The sequence below is a fragment of the Colletotrichum aenigma genome (genome assembly GCF_013390185.1).
Source record: "Colletotrichum aenigma strain Cg56 chromosome Unknown KSG_Cg56_contig04, whole genome shotgun sequence".
In the NCBI taxonomy this organism is placed as follows: domain Eukaryota; kingdom Fungi; phylum Ascomycota; class Sordariomycetes; order Glomerellales; family Glomerellaceae; genus Colletotrichum; species Colletotrichum aenigma.
Window position 1 is genome coordinate 5,732,825 of NW_023500910.1, and position 19,898 is coordinate 5,752,722.

Sequence of the window (19,898 nt, forward strand, 5' to 3'; positions counted from 1 at the left end):
TCGGGTACATTTGTTCGTGCAGCTAGCCGAAGCGGTTAACTGTCCTGCGCACTGCGTGAAGCTGCGTGACCTCTGGCTTGGCGGGGACACACGCCAGCCCTACATGTGCTGTGCAGTAACCTTTCTGCTGGCAAATGAGTGCGCGGTCATGGACGTGTGGCTAGCAATCCGAACGAGCTCATCATAGCCACTAAGCAAGTCGACAACAACACTCAGCAGGTTGGCTGACGCTAGCACCGCGCAAGCACGCAGAAGCCACCACCTCCTCGTTCGGCCTCGCCTCCGTCTCCAGGCTGCTAGACTTTGCTCCTGGAATGCTTCCTGGGACGAACTGGGGTCTTCGTTGGTCTCACACCCATGCACGTGGCGTTGGTCTATCTGAGGTACGTCCCGAGGGAGGGGAGCCTGGGCACAGCCAGGGGACGTGGAGGCAAGTAGTGGGAACGCGTTTTTGCTTGAATGTAGATATATGACCCTCCCCCCCTCATCCCTCTTCTTTCGCACCAGTTTCCCAAGTCAGAGATATCTGTATCATTGAACAAGCACCCATTTCCGGCAACTCGAGTACAATTACCACAGTCGTACTCGTTCTTCACCGGACATCCTCCACCAGTTCCCGTCGTCTCAAGGAACCCAACCATCGAAACACCCAACCACTTATATACCAGCACACAACAACAGCAACCATGCTGTGCATCTTGCCAGACGAGCTCCTGCTCATCACAGGCGCAACCGGCCATATTGGCTTCTGCGTCCTCCTCCACGCTCTGCGTGCAGGCCACACCGTCCGCTGCGCCGTCCGCTCAGAGGCCAAGGCCGCCTTCATCCGCTCCCGCCCTCAAATCCTCGCCCTCAACCTCCCCCGCGCCCGCCTCAACTTCACAATCGTCCCCGATATCACGGCAGACGGCGCCTACGACGAGGCCATCCGCGGCGTCTCCTACGTTATCCACTCCGCCTCGCCTTTGGCGACAGCTGATTCCGTCCCACCGGAGCAGCACCAGGAGTACTTCATCCAGCCCGCCATGCGCGGCACCCTCGGCATGCTCGAGGCCGCGAGGCGAGCGGGCACCGTCCGCCGCGTCATCATCACCAGCTCCATCGTTGCCCTGACCTCAGTAGCGCAGATGGAGGGCGCCGAGAAGCGTGAGACGGCCGTCCAGCCCACAGAGAGAGCAGGCTTCAAGCCCGAGCCGTACGAGAGCGAGTTCGCCGCCTACGCTGCGAGCAAGGTCGCCGCCCTGCTTGGCGCCGAGGCGTGGCTCGCACGGGAGAAGCCCAACTTCGACGTCGTGCACTTCCACCCGTCCTTCGTCCTCGGCCGCAACGACGTCGCGACCAACACCAATGAGGCGATCAAGGGCACCAACGCCGTCGTCCTCGCCACGCTCCTCGGCAAGAAGTGGGGATGCGCCTTCGCCGGCGCGACCGTCCACGTCGACGACGTCGCCCGCGCACACGTCCAGGCCCTCCTGCCCACCATCCCCGGCAACAGGAGCTACATCCTCAGCACCAAGGCGCGGTGGAACGACGCCAAGCTCATCGCGAAGCGCAGCTTCCCCGAGGCGGTGCAGCGCAAGCTCATCAGCAGCAGCGGCTCCGTGGGCACCACGCCCATCGAGTTCGACGCATCCGCCACCGAGGAGACCTTCGGCTTCAAGCTGCAGGGCTTCGAGGAGCAGATCAGGAGCGTGGTGGGGCACTTCCTGGAGCTGCGGTTCCGCCGCCCGGTGGTCGCGACGGTATCCGGCGAGCTGAAGGAGAAGGCCTCGACTGGTGCATTGAGGTCGGGCATTGTTGCCGCCAACGCATAGGGATTCTAACGGCCGACACACCACACACATTGTTATGATTATGAGGGGAGCATTTTCTTTACTACTTCACGGATACATGGGACGGATTCAGGATTTCGGCGCGTCAAAAGATGATCAATGACAGACCTGCAAAGAATGGGCATGAACAATTTTGGGAGGAGCATTGGAAACCTTGGATACCCAGCGGCAAACTCCGCAACACTTTTTCTTCTCAAGTCTTGTGCATAGTTTTATAGGCATCAATGCCTGCAACGAAAGAGATTGTATAAAAAAATCAAATCAAAGTACAGCACAGATTACACTTTTTCATCTCCTTGGTCTGAGTGCATGCGTTCCTCGTCTGCCTCATCCGCCTCACGATAGACACTTCTTCTCTGGAAATCTAGCGCATTTACATACACGCCCTACGAATCTAGACTCAAGAGCGTGTCAGCCCCGAGATTAAGCAGAGCGACGGACCCTCCTCCGCATTCCTGCAATCCAATCCTCCTGTCCCCCAGCCCAGGCCACGGGTGTTGGGTCGGCTAGGCTAGTTGGTTGGTGCTGTTGGCTGGCACCACGGTCGAAATCGTCCGAGTGGCGATATTTGCTTCACCAGCTGAAAGGAAGAGCGCAGCGCAACACAGTACACAGGGTCGGCAAGCTCTCCCTGCGTTCAGCCTCAATCTCCGAGGTTCGTTGCCGGGTTTTTGGGGGAGGTGGGCAGGAGCAGGCATATGCACGTGGGACGCTGGGAAGACAGGGCGAGCGTTGGGGTGTCTTCCGTGGGCATTTGGCTACGGTACCCCGGTCTGTGGTCTCCAACATTGGCCTTGAGCAGGCAAAACCCTTTATCAGTTTCTGACCGGATTCAGAACCTGTTCGGGCCAGGACGCGGCCTCGTTGGCCCGAATTATTTTGGGGTTGATGCAGAAGGGATGAGGAGGAGGGGGTGTTCCCTGATCTTCTGGGTCGCGAATGTCTTACTGAGAAACAAGATCTCAAATTTTGGCTGGAACGGCTTTTCCGGCGTTGTCTTGGCGGGAGCGCGGCTGAACGACTGGGCAGCTGAGAAGCGGGCATGAAACGGTTCGTCGTCTTCTGGAAGCGGAGGAACTGCGCAGAGCAAGGGGCAACCTGAATGGGACCAAGCAACCCGAATGGATGCATATTCTATTGGAGAGTCGGACGGGCATTTCTCGCGTCCCGCGTGGGAGGGATATGCAGCGCGATGCGCGAACTCGGCCGACGGCTGAAGAACGGCATCGCTGCACCGGGGTAACGATGTCTCCCAGCCAGAACATGGTGCTCGAAGGGAGGCCAGATTGAAAGCGAACGGTCTAGGCTTTTTCCTCTCTCTTCTGCCAACCAAAAAATGCCATGGACGATGGGCCTGGTCCAGACTGGGCTGGCCACGCAGCGAGGAAACCACAGACCGTCCCGACCCTCTGGTTTACCTCGCATGAGCCCTGACGGTGCTCAGATTTGCGCGCCCTGCGTGACATAAGCGTGGAAGACGCGCCGCGCACCAGAACACATCCATGGGCCAGGCTAGGCTTATCTCTCGCCCAAAAGGGGTCCTCCTCCACGTTTTTGCTCCTGCTTGGACGTTGGGCTGAAAGGGGGCACTCTGCACGGATTGGGGGAACGCCTTGATGACGGGAGATTTTAAGCGAGGGGGAGAGCTGGAGGAGGGGAGGAATCTGAGCGTACGGCAGTTGAGGATTGAGATCTTGGGGTACCTTATCCGATGAACACTCGGGTCGTTCAAAATGCTTACGAGAGATGGGGGGATTGCTTGTGTTCCCACGATGACAGGATGAGATGGAGTTGATCAGCAGAGTTGAATAGGCACCCGCGAAAGAAAGAAGATCCTTGGCGCATCCTTCGACCCACAACCGAATCATTATGTCGCCGGAGGTGATGCCCGTTGTCTAACGGCTCTCCGCCTCTTACGGCTTCGTGAGAGCTCGACGAAACGGTTCCTGGCATTGCTCAACGACTCACGGTACATTTCTCAAAGAGGCAAAAAAGAGGCGACGCCTCGCAAGCCACGCGCCCTCGATATCAAACTCTCGTCAGCACCAAGCGCTCCTCTCTCATAAACGCCAACGCTTGCCTGGAAATGGCATCGTCCGACCGCCAAGAACGACTCACGTCTCCTCATCCGCGCCGTTGCTCGGCATCTTCCGGAGAGGTACCCCAGCCCAGAGGCGACCTGGACATCCTCATCGACAGAGACAACCGCGAAGATTGGCACGGCATCGTCCTGCGCGCCCGGAAGCACATGCGCTGCGTCGCCCATCATCCGGACAGATACGCGCTGGTCGAGTACGACCCATCCTGCCCGGAGGGCGTGAACCTACACACCGGCGACAGCAGCAACACCACGGGGCACACAGAGAAAGGGCCTCCTCCGTCGGCGGACGGAGAGGTGGACACGCTAATACCACCGCCGCCGCCGCCCACATTCCACCTCTTCGCCCACCTCCCCAAGGAGCTGGGCGACAAGATCCTGCTCGCGAGCGTGCCCCCCGTGAGAATCGAGGCGTTCGTCAGGGTGGACTTTGAGTGGAACCACGGGCCGCAGGCGCGCTTCTCGCAAGAGACGATCAGGGCCTGGCGCGACGTGGTGCTGTACGCCGTCAGCGCGGAGACGCGGCGGCTGGCGTGCGCTGCGTTCGGGGTGCCTGATCCGCTGGGGTTCCCGTTCAGCCCCGCGAGGGACGCGGTGTGGTTGCTCTGGGACGGCGGCAGGATGTGGGCCGGGCACAGGTTCTTGAAGGACTGTAGGGAGGCCGGGGCGGTGGTGCAGCGCGGGTCCCGGGAGTGGGTTATGCCGGAGGGGTTGAGGGGCAGGGTCGCGGAGGTTGTGGTGGAGGGGGGGATGTATGGGTTCTTTGATGGCGGGAGGAAGGGCGCGTGGAGGTATGTGTTTGGGCTTTTGAAGGAGTTTGCGGGGTTGAGGGTGCTGACGGTTGAGATGTGGGATTTGGGTGATGGGGGGTTTGAGGGGGTGTATGATGGGGAGAAGGAGGAGGTGTATAGGGTTGATCAGCTTGATTTGTTTGACGAGCTGGAGGGGATGAGTGAGGATGGGGTGGTGCCATTTCCTGGGCTGAGAGTGTTGAGGGTTAAAGCTGTCCTACCGACAGCCAAGCAGACTCGTGTGCGGCTGAGATTTCGAAAGGTAAATGGGAGTCATTTCGTCGTAGTCAGCAAGGACGACTTGCCGGCTACCAGAGTGTGATCGTCCATTACCCTTGCCACCATGCTAGTATGATTATATAGCCCCCGATTGACCTTTCGGAAAGAATTGTAACCGGAGCATTCTCCATTCAAGACGAGTGTTGATCTCGATATCGCAACCCTGGGCAATATATGACGATATGCCGGTATTGAGTAAACCAATACTACTTAGGTCGGAACAATGCCAGTGTCAGTCAGACAAACATAGCTCCACATATAAGTTCTATGTTCCGTGAATCGTTTCTTATTCAAGATCTTTTGCATCGATTACTACTAGCCTGGTCTCTAAGATGTTTTTCGCACTAGCTCCCAACTCGATCAACGACGTATCAATCAGATGTCTTAAATGAGGGTGATGATTTTGTGCTCCATCTTGCCCAGCGCCATGATGACCTCTACGTCACTAATATATTCGTTATCTAGTCCAAATATTCCGATCCTCTTGCACAAGCCTTTCGCAGTGGCACGTTCTACCACGATGCATTCAATGTCGCATCGGGTTCCAAATCTGTAGGCCTGGCTAAAAAGAAAAAAGTCAATCGTCCCTTCCCCTATGAGACTTTGCTCGTCCTGTGTGTTTGGTCTCCAAATGGGTCTTAGTAGAAACCGAGCATGACGTTGCCTGATCTCAAGGCAGAGTGGTTCCCTCTTGCTGGCCCGAGAGTAAGAGGCGGTGAAAAAGGGGCAGCTGAGTTTGATAAATCCATCGAAGACATCAACCATAGATTCAGGATCTTTTGTTGTGACATGCACATCAATGATCCTAGCGAAGAACTGAACCGTCTCAGATGTAGAGGATGTGAATCTCGTCTCACCATCAATGGATGCCCAAGACCATGATGGCGCCCTGTATCGCTTGGAAACTCTCGGGACAGGGCATTGCACAAACCAAGCAAGTTGATACAGCAATCCCTCCTTCCATACACCGGCAAGATAATGATAACCGGTTGTCTCCTGAAAAAGCTTTGCTATGCCGGCGAATGCATACAGACGGTCTTCAGGGTGCGTGAGTTCGCAACGTGAAAACTCTTCAGCCAAAGACAACCATGTTGCGATTGACGCACTAGGCCCAGAAATGCCGTCCTGAGAGACTTCTTCATTTTCTTTGAAAGCCTTTGACGTAGCTAGTTTCCGTGGCTCAAAATCCGGTATTCCTTCAGGAAATGCCTCACATCCGTGGGTCTCGCTGCATTCCCACAGAACCTGGGTTTTTGCGAAGTATAGTACGCGCGGGGCGAGAAAACACTCTTGAAAAACCCAGCCACGCTCATGAAGACCGCCGTGCATGAGCTGTGTTTCCCAGTAACCGCATGAAAGCATGAAGTGCTTTTCCATTGACCCGCTTGAGAGAGTTGATTTCACCGTCCAAGGGCGGATTTTCTTGGGGTCTCGCTCGCGAAAAAGCCCGCCATCGGGATCCCTCGAAGCGGACGCAGCGATATTGCACAATGAATTGGCGTAAACGTCCCGCATCATGGGAGCTTCCGCTTCCCAGTCGGTGTCTGAATTTTGAATAATACATAAACAATCGATCCAAAGATATCGGACTCCGAAGTGGCGAGCAACGACGACGGCGTCTCGAAATGTCAAAGGTAGCTGTTCAATAGGATTTCCAAACTGGAAAGACTCCAAGTTAGATGATAGAAGAAGAAGCTGAGGGTGAAGGCTCCAACGATAGCGTAGAGTCATGTACGATTGGGCCGTGTCTGTCGTTTCTTCTGCAGTTTCAATCAGCCTCCATTGGTGGTCGCCCTCAAACCCTATGTCGACAAGTCGAGTAGGTAGCCATTTCGACGTTGACGACCCCAAAGATACGCATTCATCGTGGGTGGAAAGACAGCGTTGGACGAACGCAAAAGCCAGATCCAGAGTAGAGATTGACGAGCTGCATGCCTCGATTGGAGGGAGAAGATTTGTGCCCCTCCCTTGGTCTGAAAGTGTCAGATCGCGAGGTCTTTGGTGGAGTAAAAGCCTCACAGCTGAAAACTGGAACATACCTTTCAACGGAAACAACCAGAAAATATCGCTCCAGCCAGATGTTGTAATTTCCAAAGCCCGGAACCGCTTTTTTGGCGATTTCTGGTGCAAGTCGAAATTTGGCCCTGTCCAGGAGTTTTTGTCTGGACCTTCGCACGTATCATCGCGAGTGAACAAGAACCATGCATGGGAGCCGAGAACACACCCCTCTGATACAGCATCGCAAAATGCCTCGAAACTCTGGTACTCCACTTCATCCATGTCTACCACGCCGTCTGTCGCCTGAAGAACCTGCCGGCATGTTGAGCACATCGGGTCCAAAGCGAGCTCCCCTTTCGCATCCATGTCCGTCAAAAGTTGGAGTCGAGATGTTGTGGCCAACGATTCTCGCTAATGGTTTGACTGATTGCAAAGACAACGTGGGAGTAGGCCAACTTCCCCGCTTGGATCATGTGGTTCCGGAAGGTACATATATCACTCATTCGGCAGAGCGAATTACAAGCGATATTGCTTACTGCAGGCGTATCTTCAGAACCAATATGAACGGGAACCTGTGCGGAGAGACCGTAAGATAAACTCGGGCTGCACGTCGACCCTTTGTGTTTGCTATTGGACCAACGACATGTCAATGTCTTGGCATGCTAATCTAACCGGAAAATACCTTCTTATTCGACGGCCATCTACAGCAGAGACCAGTACCGAAAGAAAAGATCAAGTGCTGAATGCTTCTGCGAATCCGCGTCGGTTCACAGTCTACTAGGGGCTTCTCGCAGAGCTTAGCCTATTCACAAGCTCCACATGACTGTGTTGTGCGAGAGATTTAAGGATATAAATCACCAACCATCTTCTGTAGTCAAAAGTTTTCTTGTCACCAACAAGGGGGGCAGGAAATGCAGCTGAATTTTAATTGAACTCATCTCGTCCTTCTAATCCAAGAACGTGGGCTGTATGGGACCAAGCTATGGTAAACTGAAACTGATCCACTGATCATGGATAACTGCCTTATTCATATTGCTGTCAGGCTGGAAATCTTGACTATCCAGACAAATGGTATCATACGCTAGCAACGCGCACAACATGGAGAACGACGAAGGTGATGGTAATCTTGACGATAAAGACGATCGAAACCATTCATAATTGTTCTACACTAAAAGTGAAGAAAGTAATGGAATTGATGCAACCGAATAATTATCAATGTAAGCATTACCCTGCCCGAACAGCAAATCTCAAACCGATATCCCCTCCACGTTGAACAGCACGGCCGAGTCTCCAGCGCTGTCGCCCCTGTCGCACACAATAAAAGTCGATTCATGTTTTCCCGACTGCAGCGCAACATTGAAGCTGGAAACTCCACTTGTTATCTTGCAAGACAATCCAAGCTGCGCGTTTGGCACGCCCGGCTTCATTCGCGGATCACGCTTAGCGACCACCACGCTCTCCGGCACCGGGCTATTACCCGATATCAGTAGCTGCGCTGCATCAAGCTGGAATCGACGACCGCTTTGGAATGTGTTAGCGCACCATACCTTGACTTTGACCTAGCGAATATTGACTCACTCTTGCGCAAAGAGATAGTTCACTCGCAAAGCCCGAACTCCAGACTGAGCCGTGATGCTCATGCGAAAGATGTAATGTTCGCACGATGGCGCAACGGGACAAAGTACAGTCCTGTCTTGACCGTAGCCCCATGAGCCACCGAGCGTGATACCGGGAGCCGCTGATGCCGCCTGTCCGGTTGTGAGAATGACACCAGTCTCCAACCCCGCGAGCCCAATTGTAAATGTGCCTACGGCTGACCAAACTGACACCGGGTCGGCGGCTCGCCGTCTCGTGGGGGCAATAAGCGAAGAGTTGATTGGTATCAGTCTACTGTCTTTCACAGCGGAAGCAATTATTGAGTTTTCGATGGCATTGTGGTCGGTTCATCCGGGCGTCACAACAATGTCAATGGCAGTTGATGCCACGGTAAGATACGAATTAGACCTAGGGGCATGATGACCAGCAAAACTGAAAATAATGTAACTAAGATAGAGATATTGCGTGAATTCGATTAGAGAACCGCCGATGAAGAAGGCTTGGTGAGGACCTATGAATGATCTGTTGGCGATCAGTCTTTTCCTGAGCTGAACTCTGGCAGCTGCAGGTTTTCTGGGTAGATGGTCCGGAATGGCCTCGCGTTTCTAGCTAATTCGCAATTCACTGGTCACAAGACTCTATAAGCGCGAATTTGCATGGAAACGCTCAAGAAGTTCATGCAGCCGGAGGCGCATCGAGATGCATCTTGTCCCATTTCGAGACCGGCGTCTCCCTTGATATGATCATTCCATTTCGCAGCGGCAAAGCTTCCATCATAGAATGAGATAAAGAGAATTGCAGGATACAAGCCTGCAACTCCGTGAATGTCTGCCATTCGACTTTTGGAACTGGAACGGCGACAAGCATGTGGACATTTCGGAACGAACAGAGACCAACACATGATATTTCACTAGCTGAAAAAGCTACCATGTCGCTGAAGTCCGAAGCTTAATGTTCATGCCGTTCTGCGATCGTTCAAGGCACTAATGAACCTAACGTTTCAGCCGCGTCTTGGTCTTGTACAGAGGGCAGTTAGACTACTAGTCCCTGGCATGAGCTGCCCTCTGATGAGTTTTCGACACGCAGACGGCCGTCACATCAACCGATCGAAGCAACGACAAAGCTTAACATCATGACCAACCAGACCCAGCGCCCACCACCAGACGAGTAAATTTATGAAGTTTAATCATTTAATCGGGTCAAGTCAAGAAGCTTAAACTTAAATGATTGCCCTGGGGTGGGCGCTGAGCGGGCCTGCGTTGATGGCATATTGAAGTGGATCGCGAGCCCCTTGACAGCTAAAGCACCCGCATACTCGCTATCCTGGCATTACTTCATGTTGTCAATGTAAACTATTATTACCGCAACTGAGAAATCGGTTTGCGAATTGAAAGGAGGAAACACCTAGACAACAATGGCTGATACAAAAGGGTGCGATGCACGTTTGACCTTTCCCTACAAGTGTAGGCGATATTGCCAGGACCAATGCTTTCTTGCCCCATCAAGCAACGACTCCATGTCCCTTACATACTCTTCCATTCCCGTTCCTGAACCAGCCACGAGGCCGGCCTTGACACTTTGATAGGCCCATGAGCGTGCTTGGTACTCGTACCCCGCGCCATTCCACTCGCGCGCCGCGATGGCGTATGCCTTGCAAAGGTAAGAGTCCAATCCCTCCTGCTTGTATAGGTTGACTAGCAGCTCGGCCATTGCAGTGGGCTCGGCCGGGGCGATTTCGCGAGTTTCTAGGTACCCTTGTAGTAGGTGAATCTCGTTGACGCGGTCGTCAGATAGCTCTGCAAACTTGGAAGGGGCTTGGCAGTGGCTACAAGCGCATTTGAAGCCGAGCGCGTCTGTTGAATAGTGTTGTCGTTCTCGCAGGGTCTGAATGGGGTCGAAGTAGGATATGGTAATCTCCTCGCCAGCGGCGATGTCGCGGACTGCCCACAGCCTGTGTGCGAGCAAGTCCCAGTCCCACTGGGATGCTGCGTTGGAGCGGCAGCTGTGGTTGATTTTCTGCCGTGCTGTCAGTTAATCAAGATTATTGATACGATCCATGCGCCTTGGGAACTCACGGATATGTTTGCGTGGACCGCAATCATGCCGAGGTCCGCTTCATCTTCCAACCCCGGCCAGTCCTCTACGGGTCCGCCGGAGACGCCGTACCCGTTCGTCCAGATCTTCTGTTTCAGGCTCTTCGTGAAAGTTCCGATGTAAAGCTCGTCGACCGTCTGTCGTGTGGCTTTTGGTAGCTTCTCGATAGCCAAGGCCTGAAGTGATGTTCGCACTTCCTCGGACGAGATGTCTTCGGCCCAGTTGCGGTCCAGAAATATGATTGGTGTCTCCTCGGTGATGAGGCTGCCTGCGGGAATGTGTTTGGTTGCGAATATGCCACGGCCTTTGCTTCCGCTCGGTGAGGTTCTGAATAACGATTCATGGGTGAGGCTGAGGTGGTGATCTGACACTGTGGCGATGAATTTGGCGATGTGGAGGATGCGCTCGGGGGTTGTTATCACGGTGATTCCCTTTCCGTTATCCAATTGCGGGTCTGCGAAGATGCAGTATTGCTTTGAGTGGTTGTCTGACCAGATGCATGTGGACCCTTGGTTAGACAAGGTAGTGTTCTGGGGCGTGGAAAGATAGATTTCGGGTCGTCCGTGAGTGAGAAGGCACAGCGCAGTGTCGTTGACATTGAGTACGAGTGTGTTGGCACTGTGACCGCGTATAGGCGTGTAAAGGGTAGACAGATCAAAACAGAACGCTAGTCTAGTGTAGATCAACGCGCTGAGAGCTACCTTTGGATGCATTTTTGGGGGAGATCAAGAGTGGAGGCTAAAAAGATGCTAGGAGCACGATGGCATTGCGTCGTTGGCCTGTGGGAAAGTTGGGAAAGCCTGAGTTCCAGACTCGATTTGAGGAAGGGGAGTAGATATCCCCTCAGAAGTTCGGGATGTTTACGGCCTATTGAATGCTCTCTGCGGGGTTTAGTAAACATACCTTGCGGAACTCTTTTCGATTATCACGTATCCGGACCAAACTCTGCTACACGCCTTCAACAGCTGACTTTCAGTTGAACCTTTCGCATAGCCTCTCGGTTTGTAATTTCCTAATTCAACCTCATAAAAACCGGTAGGAATACCATCGTGGCTAGGGTTTGTTTTTAGGTAGTGAGTAGTTATTTAAACAAAGAACAGCACAGCATCTTCAAAAGAATTTACTCAATAGCCCAAGGCAACACCGGTGATCTTAACTTACTTGCTACACTCGAAATGCGTACCCTCATCCTTCTATTGCTCCCCACGGCGGCTCTTGCACAGAACGCCGGCATGTGCAGCGATTGCTCTCCGCCCAGGGGCCGCAACGGGCACCCGATCATGGCCGTCGGCGGAGTGATGGGCGGTGGGGGATTTGGAGTGCCGATGGCTCCTCCGATGCTGAATCCGGCGCCACCCCTCATGATGGGCATGTTCAGAGGCAGGGGGGGCCGCGGGGGTGGGCGTGGCGGCGGAGGCGGGCGGGGTGGCGGAGGAGATCCGATCATGGAATCGGTTCCGAACAAGAACCGGCCTTCACGCACGCGTCCGAACCGGAAGAATGGGAGACGGGATGTCGAGGAAGAGGAATTTGCGTAAGCCTTTGTGTTTTACGATCTTTCAATGGGAATATGTGCTAACTGGACATGCTTTAGGGGGATCCAGCGCCCCCGGGTTCTCGAGAAAAACGCGATGGAGTGGGATGGTTGATGTCTGGCCCTGAAAGTGGGTGTCTCCTAGGCTCGGCAGTCATCCGTGAATGAACGGAGAAACACCCGAGGCAGCGGAATTGGATGGCTGAGAAATCCTGGAGCGCATAAATTTGTCGGCTTTTAGGACTAGATGCTGTCATTACTCATGGACACTCGCTTTCAATCAGAACATGTCTGAGAAAATTTCCAAGTTCTGTGTTTTGCGTGTGGGCCTCATATCATGAAGCTTTTCAGGCACGTGGGTGTTTCTCACATTCTATGCATTTGCCCCCTAACATAGTCAAATTGGAAGTTGGGCTCTCATATCACATCTTGAAGCAGGAACTGATGTTGCACATTGCAACTCACACTACGCACTATTGAGCTACCATACAAATGATATCCAGCTTCTGTACCCCCCTCAAGTAATGGAAATCGTGAGTGGTACAACGAAGTGTCACCCATCTATGAGAGCATCTGATTGGACGCAGCCCCAGCGCATTTCTTGTAGCGTGGTATACTAGGAGTAGTGGGATGATATCGTATCTGCGGCGATAGCATGCGTTCCATCAACTTTACCAGGCATAGTTCACTCTCATCATTAATCCACGATAATGAACGTTCTGAGAAGGGAGGACTGGAATGATGGCGCCAGTTAGAATTCAGCTGGCTTAACCCCTAAGCCTCAACTCGTCCGTTTCGTGAAGGTCTTTAGTCGCTAGGTCCGTCCGCATTTCATGCGACGGATATGGCTATTCTTTATTCTGGATTCTCGGGGACATTTTCTGCTCGTGGAAGGCTAATGTGGCGTGATCTGAGTGATTCCGATTAATTCCAGTCAACAAAATAACCCGAGAGGTCAGCCAATGCTAGACTAGCTCAAAGATTTACCCGCAGTTCTGTGCCGCCAACGACTATGCGTTTGCCCGACCGAGAGACACAAGCTCAAAATCCTCGCTCCGGATACTCTTCATAGCTAACGTTCAACCATTAGCGTAATGGAAATATCCGGACCATCCCCCTCTCCCGCTACTCAAAAGCTTACTGAAGCGGATCTTGTGGAACTTAGCGAGTATGGCAAGTTTACGAAGCTGCAACTTCGAAGGAAAACGTCCAAGAGCCTTCTTTATCCTTTTCGCATGTCGCGATCATACTGGGCAGTAATCGCTAGTGGAAACCTCATCTCTACGCTACCCTTCCTAAACAGGCGTCCATTGGTCACACAGGAGTGAATTATGAAGTTGTAAACGCCTACAACAACCTTAAAATCGACTCGGAGACCCAGGCTCGGGATTATCTTCCCTGAAACAGCAATCGTTGCTGAACGTCACATGGAGAAGGTTTCTCTAGAACATACGACTTTCTCCAACGTGGCTCTAGGCCCAGTCAACGCATTTCCGAGATTGAACTTTGTCGTCCCAGTTGACGTTTAGAACAACGACGGAAAATGATCCAAGGTGACGACGCACTTACAGGAGAGAACGGGGTCAGAACTAGATCGACAGGGACCCGTCTATATCAGCGGAACTATGTGGCTCTTAGCTGACGGAAAGACGAGCATGAATAACATCTACAGGTACTCTTGGTCCCCTTCTTTTTCATGGGGCAATTCGATTCCGGTACAACTCTCTCCAGCGTCCTATCCATACACAAACCACCAGTAGTACCCCAAACATCCTTAACTCAAGATTTTCTCATATGTCATTGAAATCTATTACGTCGCTAATATTAATTCTACGGGCTATCAGAAAGACGAAAGCCCAGTCTTGGTCCTGCACTTCTCCACAGCACCCCAATATTCACCTTAGGCAGCAGGTTTCCTTCCTACCATGAGGTACATCGGCGTAAACAACTTCTTCTTGCCACCCTCTACGAGCGCATCAGCCGCTTTGCCCAGACTCTCCGCCGTCTTTCTAGTGCCGACCGGAATGACACGGACAGTCTCGAGGACGCTGAAGAAGTTGTGCGCGACCACTCGACCCCACTTGTTCATCCTCAGGACCGTCAGCGCATCCCACAATGTTTGGGCGTAACTCAGGTCACTGTCCAGGGGCCAGTACCATGGCGCCGGGCCGTCGTCGTATGCTGCAAGGTCGTGGTGAAGTTCGAGGTCGAATCCAGCTGCCTTGATCGCGGCGAGGCCATCGGAGATCTTGAACATCTGCGCAATACCGTCGCCCTCTTCGATGTGCAGGCGGATGCGACGGTGTTCGAGGTCGTCGTTGTTGAACTCCTCGGTCATGAGCCACTCGTAGACACCGAACACACCGCCAGGCTTTAGAACGCGGAAGATCTCCTTGTACACGCCTTCTAATGACGGTGCGTGGACCGTGGCTTCGATGGCGTAGACGGCTTCGAAAGAGTTATCAGGGAAGGGGATGTTCTATACGCGAAGTTCCTTCATTAGTATCACTGAACCACTGAGGAGGAGGATGATGAAACCACCTGGGCCATCTCGGTCCAAGCTGCTACGTACCATGAAGTCGCCTTGAACAAAGTCAAGCTTGTGAGACAGGCCCTCCTTGGCAGCATAGTTTGTCGCCCGCTGTACTTGGTACTGGTTGATGTTCAGACCTGTCACATGGCAACCGGTGAACTTGACCATCTCACGGGCCGGCCCGCCAACGCCACAGCCCACATCAAGAACCTTCATGCCACCCTTCAGTCCCATGTTGTGCGCAAGGTAGTGCTCGTGGCGGGCGATGGCGCGAGAGAACGCCTCGCCGTAAGCGAACCGGCAGAAGTGGAATGAGGCACCCCAGGCATACTCATAGAGGTCTGTTGCAAGGTTGTAATATCTGAACAAGGAAATTAGTTGGCAGTTCACGAGATAGCTTGAGAGCTAGTGGTTGTAGGTGAGCCTTACTGTCTGGTGAGACTCGCGTAGTCTGCTGTGCGAGCCTGCCTGATCTCGTCCGTCTCGTCTTCGGCGTTCTTGCCATCCCAGTGTTGGAAGTACTCATCGACAGCGACGGCATGCGCGGCGTTGTCCTTGCCCATCATGGACCGGATGCCACCTTGGGTCTTGCCGGAGCCTCCATGCAGGGCATGATCGAAGGCGTTCTTCTTAACCTGCTCGGCCGAGATCAGCTCTCTACTTGTCGTCATGGTGTTGTCTGAGGTCTGATACTGAAAGATGAGATGAGGAAGAAGTTCGTGGAATAGCTTGGTCGTCAGAGAAGGGCGAGCTCCAGTAGTTAAAGAAAAGACGACCCCTTTGTCTTCCAATCTCAAAAAAGTTCATCCATCACATTTCAGGGACCCCATTTGTACCTGCATGACCGAATAATCTAACGATTGAGGTGCTTGATTGGTTGGAGAATGCTCTGGACTGTTTGTGGTCGGACAGACAGGTTCGGAACACGAATACGAATGACTGTCAGGAAGCGTGGTACGTATATCTGCCGCAGGGGACTTTGGGATGTGCTCCCAAGGCCCCCTGTTACCAGCTTATCCAGTCGTAATCGTATTCGCCTGCCCCATATTAATCATCCATCGAGTCGAACCAACAACACCAGACGCTAGAACTATCCGAGAAGAAAAAAGGAAAAGAATCTAGAACTGACAAACTGCCAAGTTGAGAGGAATCCAGTGGATGCCATAAGCAGGTAAGACTGACAAGCCAGGGATGTTCGGGCGCAAGCTGCTCCATCTAGTCTTCCTGCCCCCCACCCGGCCTTCACCCGGTTGGAACGGCCAAATTTGACATCTGCGGCCGACCCGTGCCGCTGATGCGTAAGGCTCAAGAAAGCCAGGAAGCCTTGTTTCGCGGCAATTATTGGTACGGCTCAAACTCAGACTCGATAACATGTGGAACAAAGAGCACTCCTTACACGCCTAACCGGATCGCGTCGGATGACGTTATTCCCCTGCATTATTTTGACGACAATCCAATCTTGCGGAAGATCGTGGTCAACTTCATGCTGAACTTTGATGATGTTCTTGATCCTGAGAAACTCCAACAAGCCTTGGAAAGACTTGTAACAAGGGAGGATGGCTGGTGCAGACTTACAGCGCGCCTGAGGCTGAACGTAAGAACACTTTTCATTTTCAGTAGTATCCGTTTATGCCTGCAGAGCTACGTTTAGACTTACTTACTTGTTTTGTGACCAGGAAAAAAGGGAAGCCCGGTACCATGTGCCCAAACAATGCAGCGTCGCGATACCAGCTCTTGTCTTCTCCCACATTATCTACGACATGCGTGCGACTGAACACCCGATCGCGTGCCACTTGCCCAAGTCATCGACGTCCCCCTCTGTCGTGGCGGATCCAAACGTATTGCATCCGTTGACGCGTCCCACTGATGGCCCCAAGGAGCTTGCCGACTATCTCTACAAAGACCTGCGTCAACTGGGCCTTACTTTGTCTCATTCCACGATGCAGCGCTCGTCTCTATTACAAGGCCTCACACCCTAATCGATGGTTCGGGCCAAAAGGATCAAGCTTGGTCCTTGGCACTCCAGGTTAGAGATGATGAGATCCGGTTGTTAGGAGGGGTTGAAAATGATCCATTGGACAAGTTTGGTTTTCAACCTCATGATGTGTACAAGCGTGTGCAGCGTCTATTCAGGTCGTCCCTTTCCTTTCCAAATAGGCTGGAGAGTTATACGTCTTCCAGCTTACTCCAACTGCCGTCTACAGCTGTGGTCAAAAGGCAACGGAGCCTCATGGCTGGGAAACCGAGATCGCTAACTCTCCCGGCTAGCACAAGAAGCAGATGAAAACATGTCCGCCCACATGGCTAGAAGCGCGCAGCCAGGCTCGCCTGACCTGTTCAACAACGAATGGACAACACAGGGTGCATATGCCGGTGTTGTCGGCGACCCTGAATGGGCTTCCATCGGTCCTGAAAAGGTCCCCGGGCTCATTGCGCATTACCTGAAGCTCGATGCCGATAATAGAGCGAACCCGAGACCGTGTCTCCGACATCGTCAAAGACAAAACCACGTCGGAGAGGCTCACGCCGTGGTACCCGGTCTGGTGTAAGAGGCCCACTTTCAGCGACACCTACCTTCAGACATTCAACAGGCCCCACGTCCACCTCGTGGATACGGAGGGCCATGGAGTCGAGAGGGCAACCTCAAGTGGACTGGCAGTCCAAGGAGTTGAGTACAAACTCGATGTCCTTGTGCTCGCAACGGGATATGTATCGCCGTCGACGGCTGTAGATCCGGCTGCCCGGGCCGGAGTGGAGGTCTACGGACGTAAGGGGCGGCCGATGGCGGAGAAGTGGGAGACTCGAGGCCTGACTACTCTTCACGGCGTTGCATCGAACGGGTTTCCCAACTTATTCTGGATCGGTGCATCGCAAGGTCCGTCCGCCGCAAACCTGGGCCATGTCATAGACGCCCAGAGTCGGCACATTGCCCATATCATTGCGAAAGCGCACGACAGAGCAGACACTGTTGCTTCCAATCCCAGCACGTTCCGCACCTGCGTTATCGAAGCTAGCACTGATGCTGAAGACGCCTGGAGCCTGCGGGTCATGCAAGGTGCAACTCGTCTCGCGGTGACCTCGGTTTGCACGCCAGGATACTTGAACAACGAAGGGCAAGGGCTATGGATGACACTCGGCTTAGAAAAGGCACCCAGCCCCGACCGTATGGCGAAGGCGGTCCGAGCCGCTCCGTGGAGCGCGGGAATGCCCTATCTGCAAGAAATAGAGGCCTTCCAGGCTGAAGGTGAGCTGCGTGGATTCAAAGTCGCAACCAGATAAAGACATCGCCGCGTCGTAGGACTCTGCATTTTTGAAGTTGCGACAAAACAAAAAGTTCTGAATCATAAACCGATTTCATCTGCCGCCATCGCATGTTATGTCGAACGTTCAGAACACCGCCTTTTTGTTGATCCCCAGGCGAATTTTACAAATCTACAGAATGTGTTACATTTCGAGGCCAGATTTCGAGATACTTCGAACTTTACTAAGTGGTATGCTGCTCACGCCTTTTCGTAAAGTGCCAACGCTCTCAAAACTTCGTGTCAGACGCTAAAAGGTGGCCTACTTAGAACCCATGTCACATTTTGACGCCATGTCAGCGTCAAGCATTTCAACTCGCGCCCTTGTGATCCGACCAAACCAATTAAATAGAAGTTACAGATGTCTGTATCCTCTTACCTTGTTTCATGTTATCATGTCTACCAACAATCTGACTCAGAGCTAGGATGCAAAAGGATCGTTTGCTTGTCATTTGAACAGGGCATCAATACCCCGCGCCTTTCCATGATTGCAGCATTCATTTAATATCTCTCCGGCGGGAGACGCACGTTACATATTCAAAGAGGCTTCCTATTCCTTCCATCAGCTGTCCTAGTCTCGTTGACTATCTGAGATAATGATTCTCATCATTGGCGCCGGCATGGCCGGCGTAACCCTCGCACGCTACCTGCACTCCCACGACATCCCCTTCCGTATCTTCGACCAGCAAGCTCAGTTCAAAAACCAGGGCTTTGGTCTTACTCTCCGCTCAGACACCACCGCGAAGCTCCTTCCGCTCCTCGGCCTAGAGGAAGACGACTTTGCTACTCGTGTGGCTGTGGATCGCAAAAATGGCAAGACGAACACCTTCTTAGTCAACTTAATGACAGGCGAGAAATTTGCGGCGGCGAGCTTCAAAGAGGGGGCGAGTACGCGGGACTTCAGGACAAATAGAGAGAGGTTGAGAGGCGTTATCATGGGGGATGTTGCAGGGAGGGTGGAGTATGGATGCAAGCTGCGATCATTTAGTTCTACAACTTCCGGCGTGCGTGCGGAGTTTGAGAATGGGATGGTGGTTGAAGGTAGTGTCCTGGTCGCCGCTGATGGGGTGCACTCACTCATCCGCTTACGCCTTCTCCCGCATTGCGTCCCGCAGGACTGGGATGGTGTTATGGTGAATGGCGCATGCCGCTTCTCACTTGCAAAGTGGGATGCGAAGATTAGACCGCACATCGAGGACGCGGCGGTGTACCCCGGATTCGGGGATCAAAAGGTCCTCGCTCTCACCATTTATGACGCTAACTGGGACCCTGAGATCGGTTACGTCGATGTGTCTTGGGGTTTATCCAGAAGGAGAAAGGAAGGACACGATCCGCTGTTCGTGAGATACGAGGACCGGTCGTTCGACAAGGGGAGTGCGCCCGAGGCGTTCTGGGACGAGATTGAGGCGTTGCCGCCGAAGGACCTTGTGAAACCGTTCAGGACTGTCTACGAAGACGTACGAGCCAGAGGCGATAGGACAATTCAGCATCAGCTTGTCAGCCTGCTGATTCCGAAAGACGATCTGCTCGCCAAGCTCCGGTCGGACAAGGTTGTTTTCATTGGCGATGCGGTGCACGATTGGTCCAATCACGCAGGGACGGCAGCAAACGCGGCGATCCAGGATGCGCTGGCGTTAGGAGAGGTGCTGAATGGGAAGAGGGGACTGGAGGAGTACTACGAAGGAAGATATCCGAGCTGGTTGGGAAGTTACGAAAAGAACGGAGAGGATTTCCAGACGTTGCATCGGCCGATGAGTGAATGGAGGGCACTGCTAGATGCGCAGAAAGCTGGTCGCGATGACGTGGAGTTGAAGAAGGCTACTGCTCCTGCTGCTCAGCTATAG

The 19,898-nt window shown here is 53.2% G+C and overlaps 8 protein-coding genes across 8 annotated transcripts; 5 read left to right on the forward strand and 3 right to left on the reverse strand.

Moving 5' to 3' along the window:
- Nucleotides 1-686: 686 nt before the first annotated feature.
- On the forward strand, nucleotides 687-1,814 carry FUM13 (NAD-dependent epimerase/dehydratase FUM13; the record flags this gene model as incomplete). Its single annotated transcript, XM_037322615.1, has 1 exon — nucleotides 687-1,814. The coding sequence occupies one exon, from the start codon at nucleotides 687-689 to the stop codon at nucleotides 1,812-1,814; it is 1,128 nt and encodes a 375-aa protein (XP_037179251.1).
- A 2,104-nt stretch (nucleotides 1,815-3,918) lies between these two features.
- On the forward strand, nucleotides 3,919-5,043 carry CGCA056_v007367 (uncharacterized protein; the record flags this gene model as incomplete). The annotated part of the gene is made up of 1 exon (XM_037322616.1): nucleotides 3,919-5,043. One exon carries the CDS (start codon nucleotides 3,919-3,921, stop codon nucleotides 5,041-5,043), a length of 1,125 nt encoding a protein of 374 aa, XP_037179250.1.
- Nucleotides 5,044-5,384: 341 nt separating this feature from the next.
- On the reverse strand, nucleotides 5,385-7,037 carry CGCA056_v007368 (uncharacterized protein; the record flags this gene model as incomplete). The annotated part of the gene is made up of 2 exons (XM_037322617.1): nucleotides 5,385-6,125; nucleotides 6,171-7,037. The coding sequence occupies 2 exons, from the start codon at nucleotides 7,035-7,037 to the stop codon at nucleotides 5,385-5,387; spliced, it is 1,608 nt and encodes a 535-aa protein (XP_037179259.1).
- Nucleotides 7,038-8,245: 1,208 nt separating this feature from the next.
- On the reverse strand, nucleotides 8,246-11,401 carry set5-3 (SET domain-containing protein 5; the record flags this gene model as incomplete). The annotated part of the gene is made up of 4 exons (XM_037322618.1): nucleotides 8,246-8,519; nucleotides 8,577-8,746; nucleotides 10,122-10,610; nucleotides 10,670-11,401. The coding sequence occupies 4 exons, from the start codon at nucleotides 11,399-11,401 to the stop codon at nucleotides 8,246-8,248; spliced, it is 1,665 nt and encodes a 554-aa protein (XP_037179258.1).
- Nucleotides 11,402-11,863: 462 nt separating this feature from the next.
- On the forward strand, nucleotides 11,864-12,337 carry CGCA056_v007370 (uncharacterized protein; the record flags this gene model as incomplete). The annotated part of the gene is made up of 2 exons (XM_037322619.1): nucleotides 11,864-12,222; nucleotides 12,283-12,337. The coding sequence occupies 2 exons, from the start codon at nucleotides 11,864-11,866 to the stop codon at nucleotides 12,335-12,337; spliced, it is 414 nt and encodes a 137-aa protein (XP_037180221.1).
- A 1,709-nt stretch (nucleotides 12,338-14,046) lies between these two features.
- On the reverse strand, nucleotides 14,047-15,426 carry erg6 (Sterol 24-C-methyltransferase; the record flags this gene model as incomplete). The annotated part of the gene is made up of 4 exons (XM_037322620.1): nucleotides 14,047-14,052; nucleotides 14,147-14,701; nucleotides 14,795-15,116; nucleotides 15,185-15,426. 4 exons carry the CDS (start codon nucleotides 15,424-15,426, stop codon nucleotides 14,047-14,049), a joined length of 1,125 nt encoding a protein of 374 aa, XP_037180222.1.
- Nucleotides 15,427-16,049: 623 nt separating this feature from the next.
- Nucleotides 16,050-16,406, forward strand: BOT5-3 (Acetyltransferase BOT5; the record flags this gene model as incomplete). Its single annotated transcript, XM_037322621.1, has 1 exon — nucleotides 16,050-16,406. The coding sequence occupies one exon, from the start codon at nucleotides 16,050-16,052 to the stop codon at nucleotides 16,404-16,406; it is 357 nt and encodes a 118-aa protein (XP_037180223.1).
- A 2,244-nt stretch (nucleotides 16,407-18,650) lies between these two features.
- Nucleotides 18,651-19,898, forward strand: vrtH (FAD-dependent monooxygenase vrtH; the record flags this gene model as incomplete). Its single annotated transcript, XM_037322622.1, has 1 exon — nucleotides 18,651-19,898. One exon carries the CDS (start codon nucleotides 18,651-18,653, stop codon nucleotides 19,896-19,898), a length of 1,248 nt encoding a protein of 415 aa, XP_037180224.1.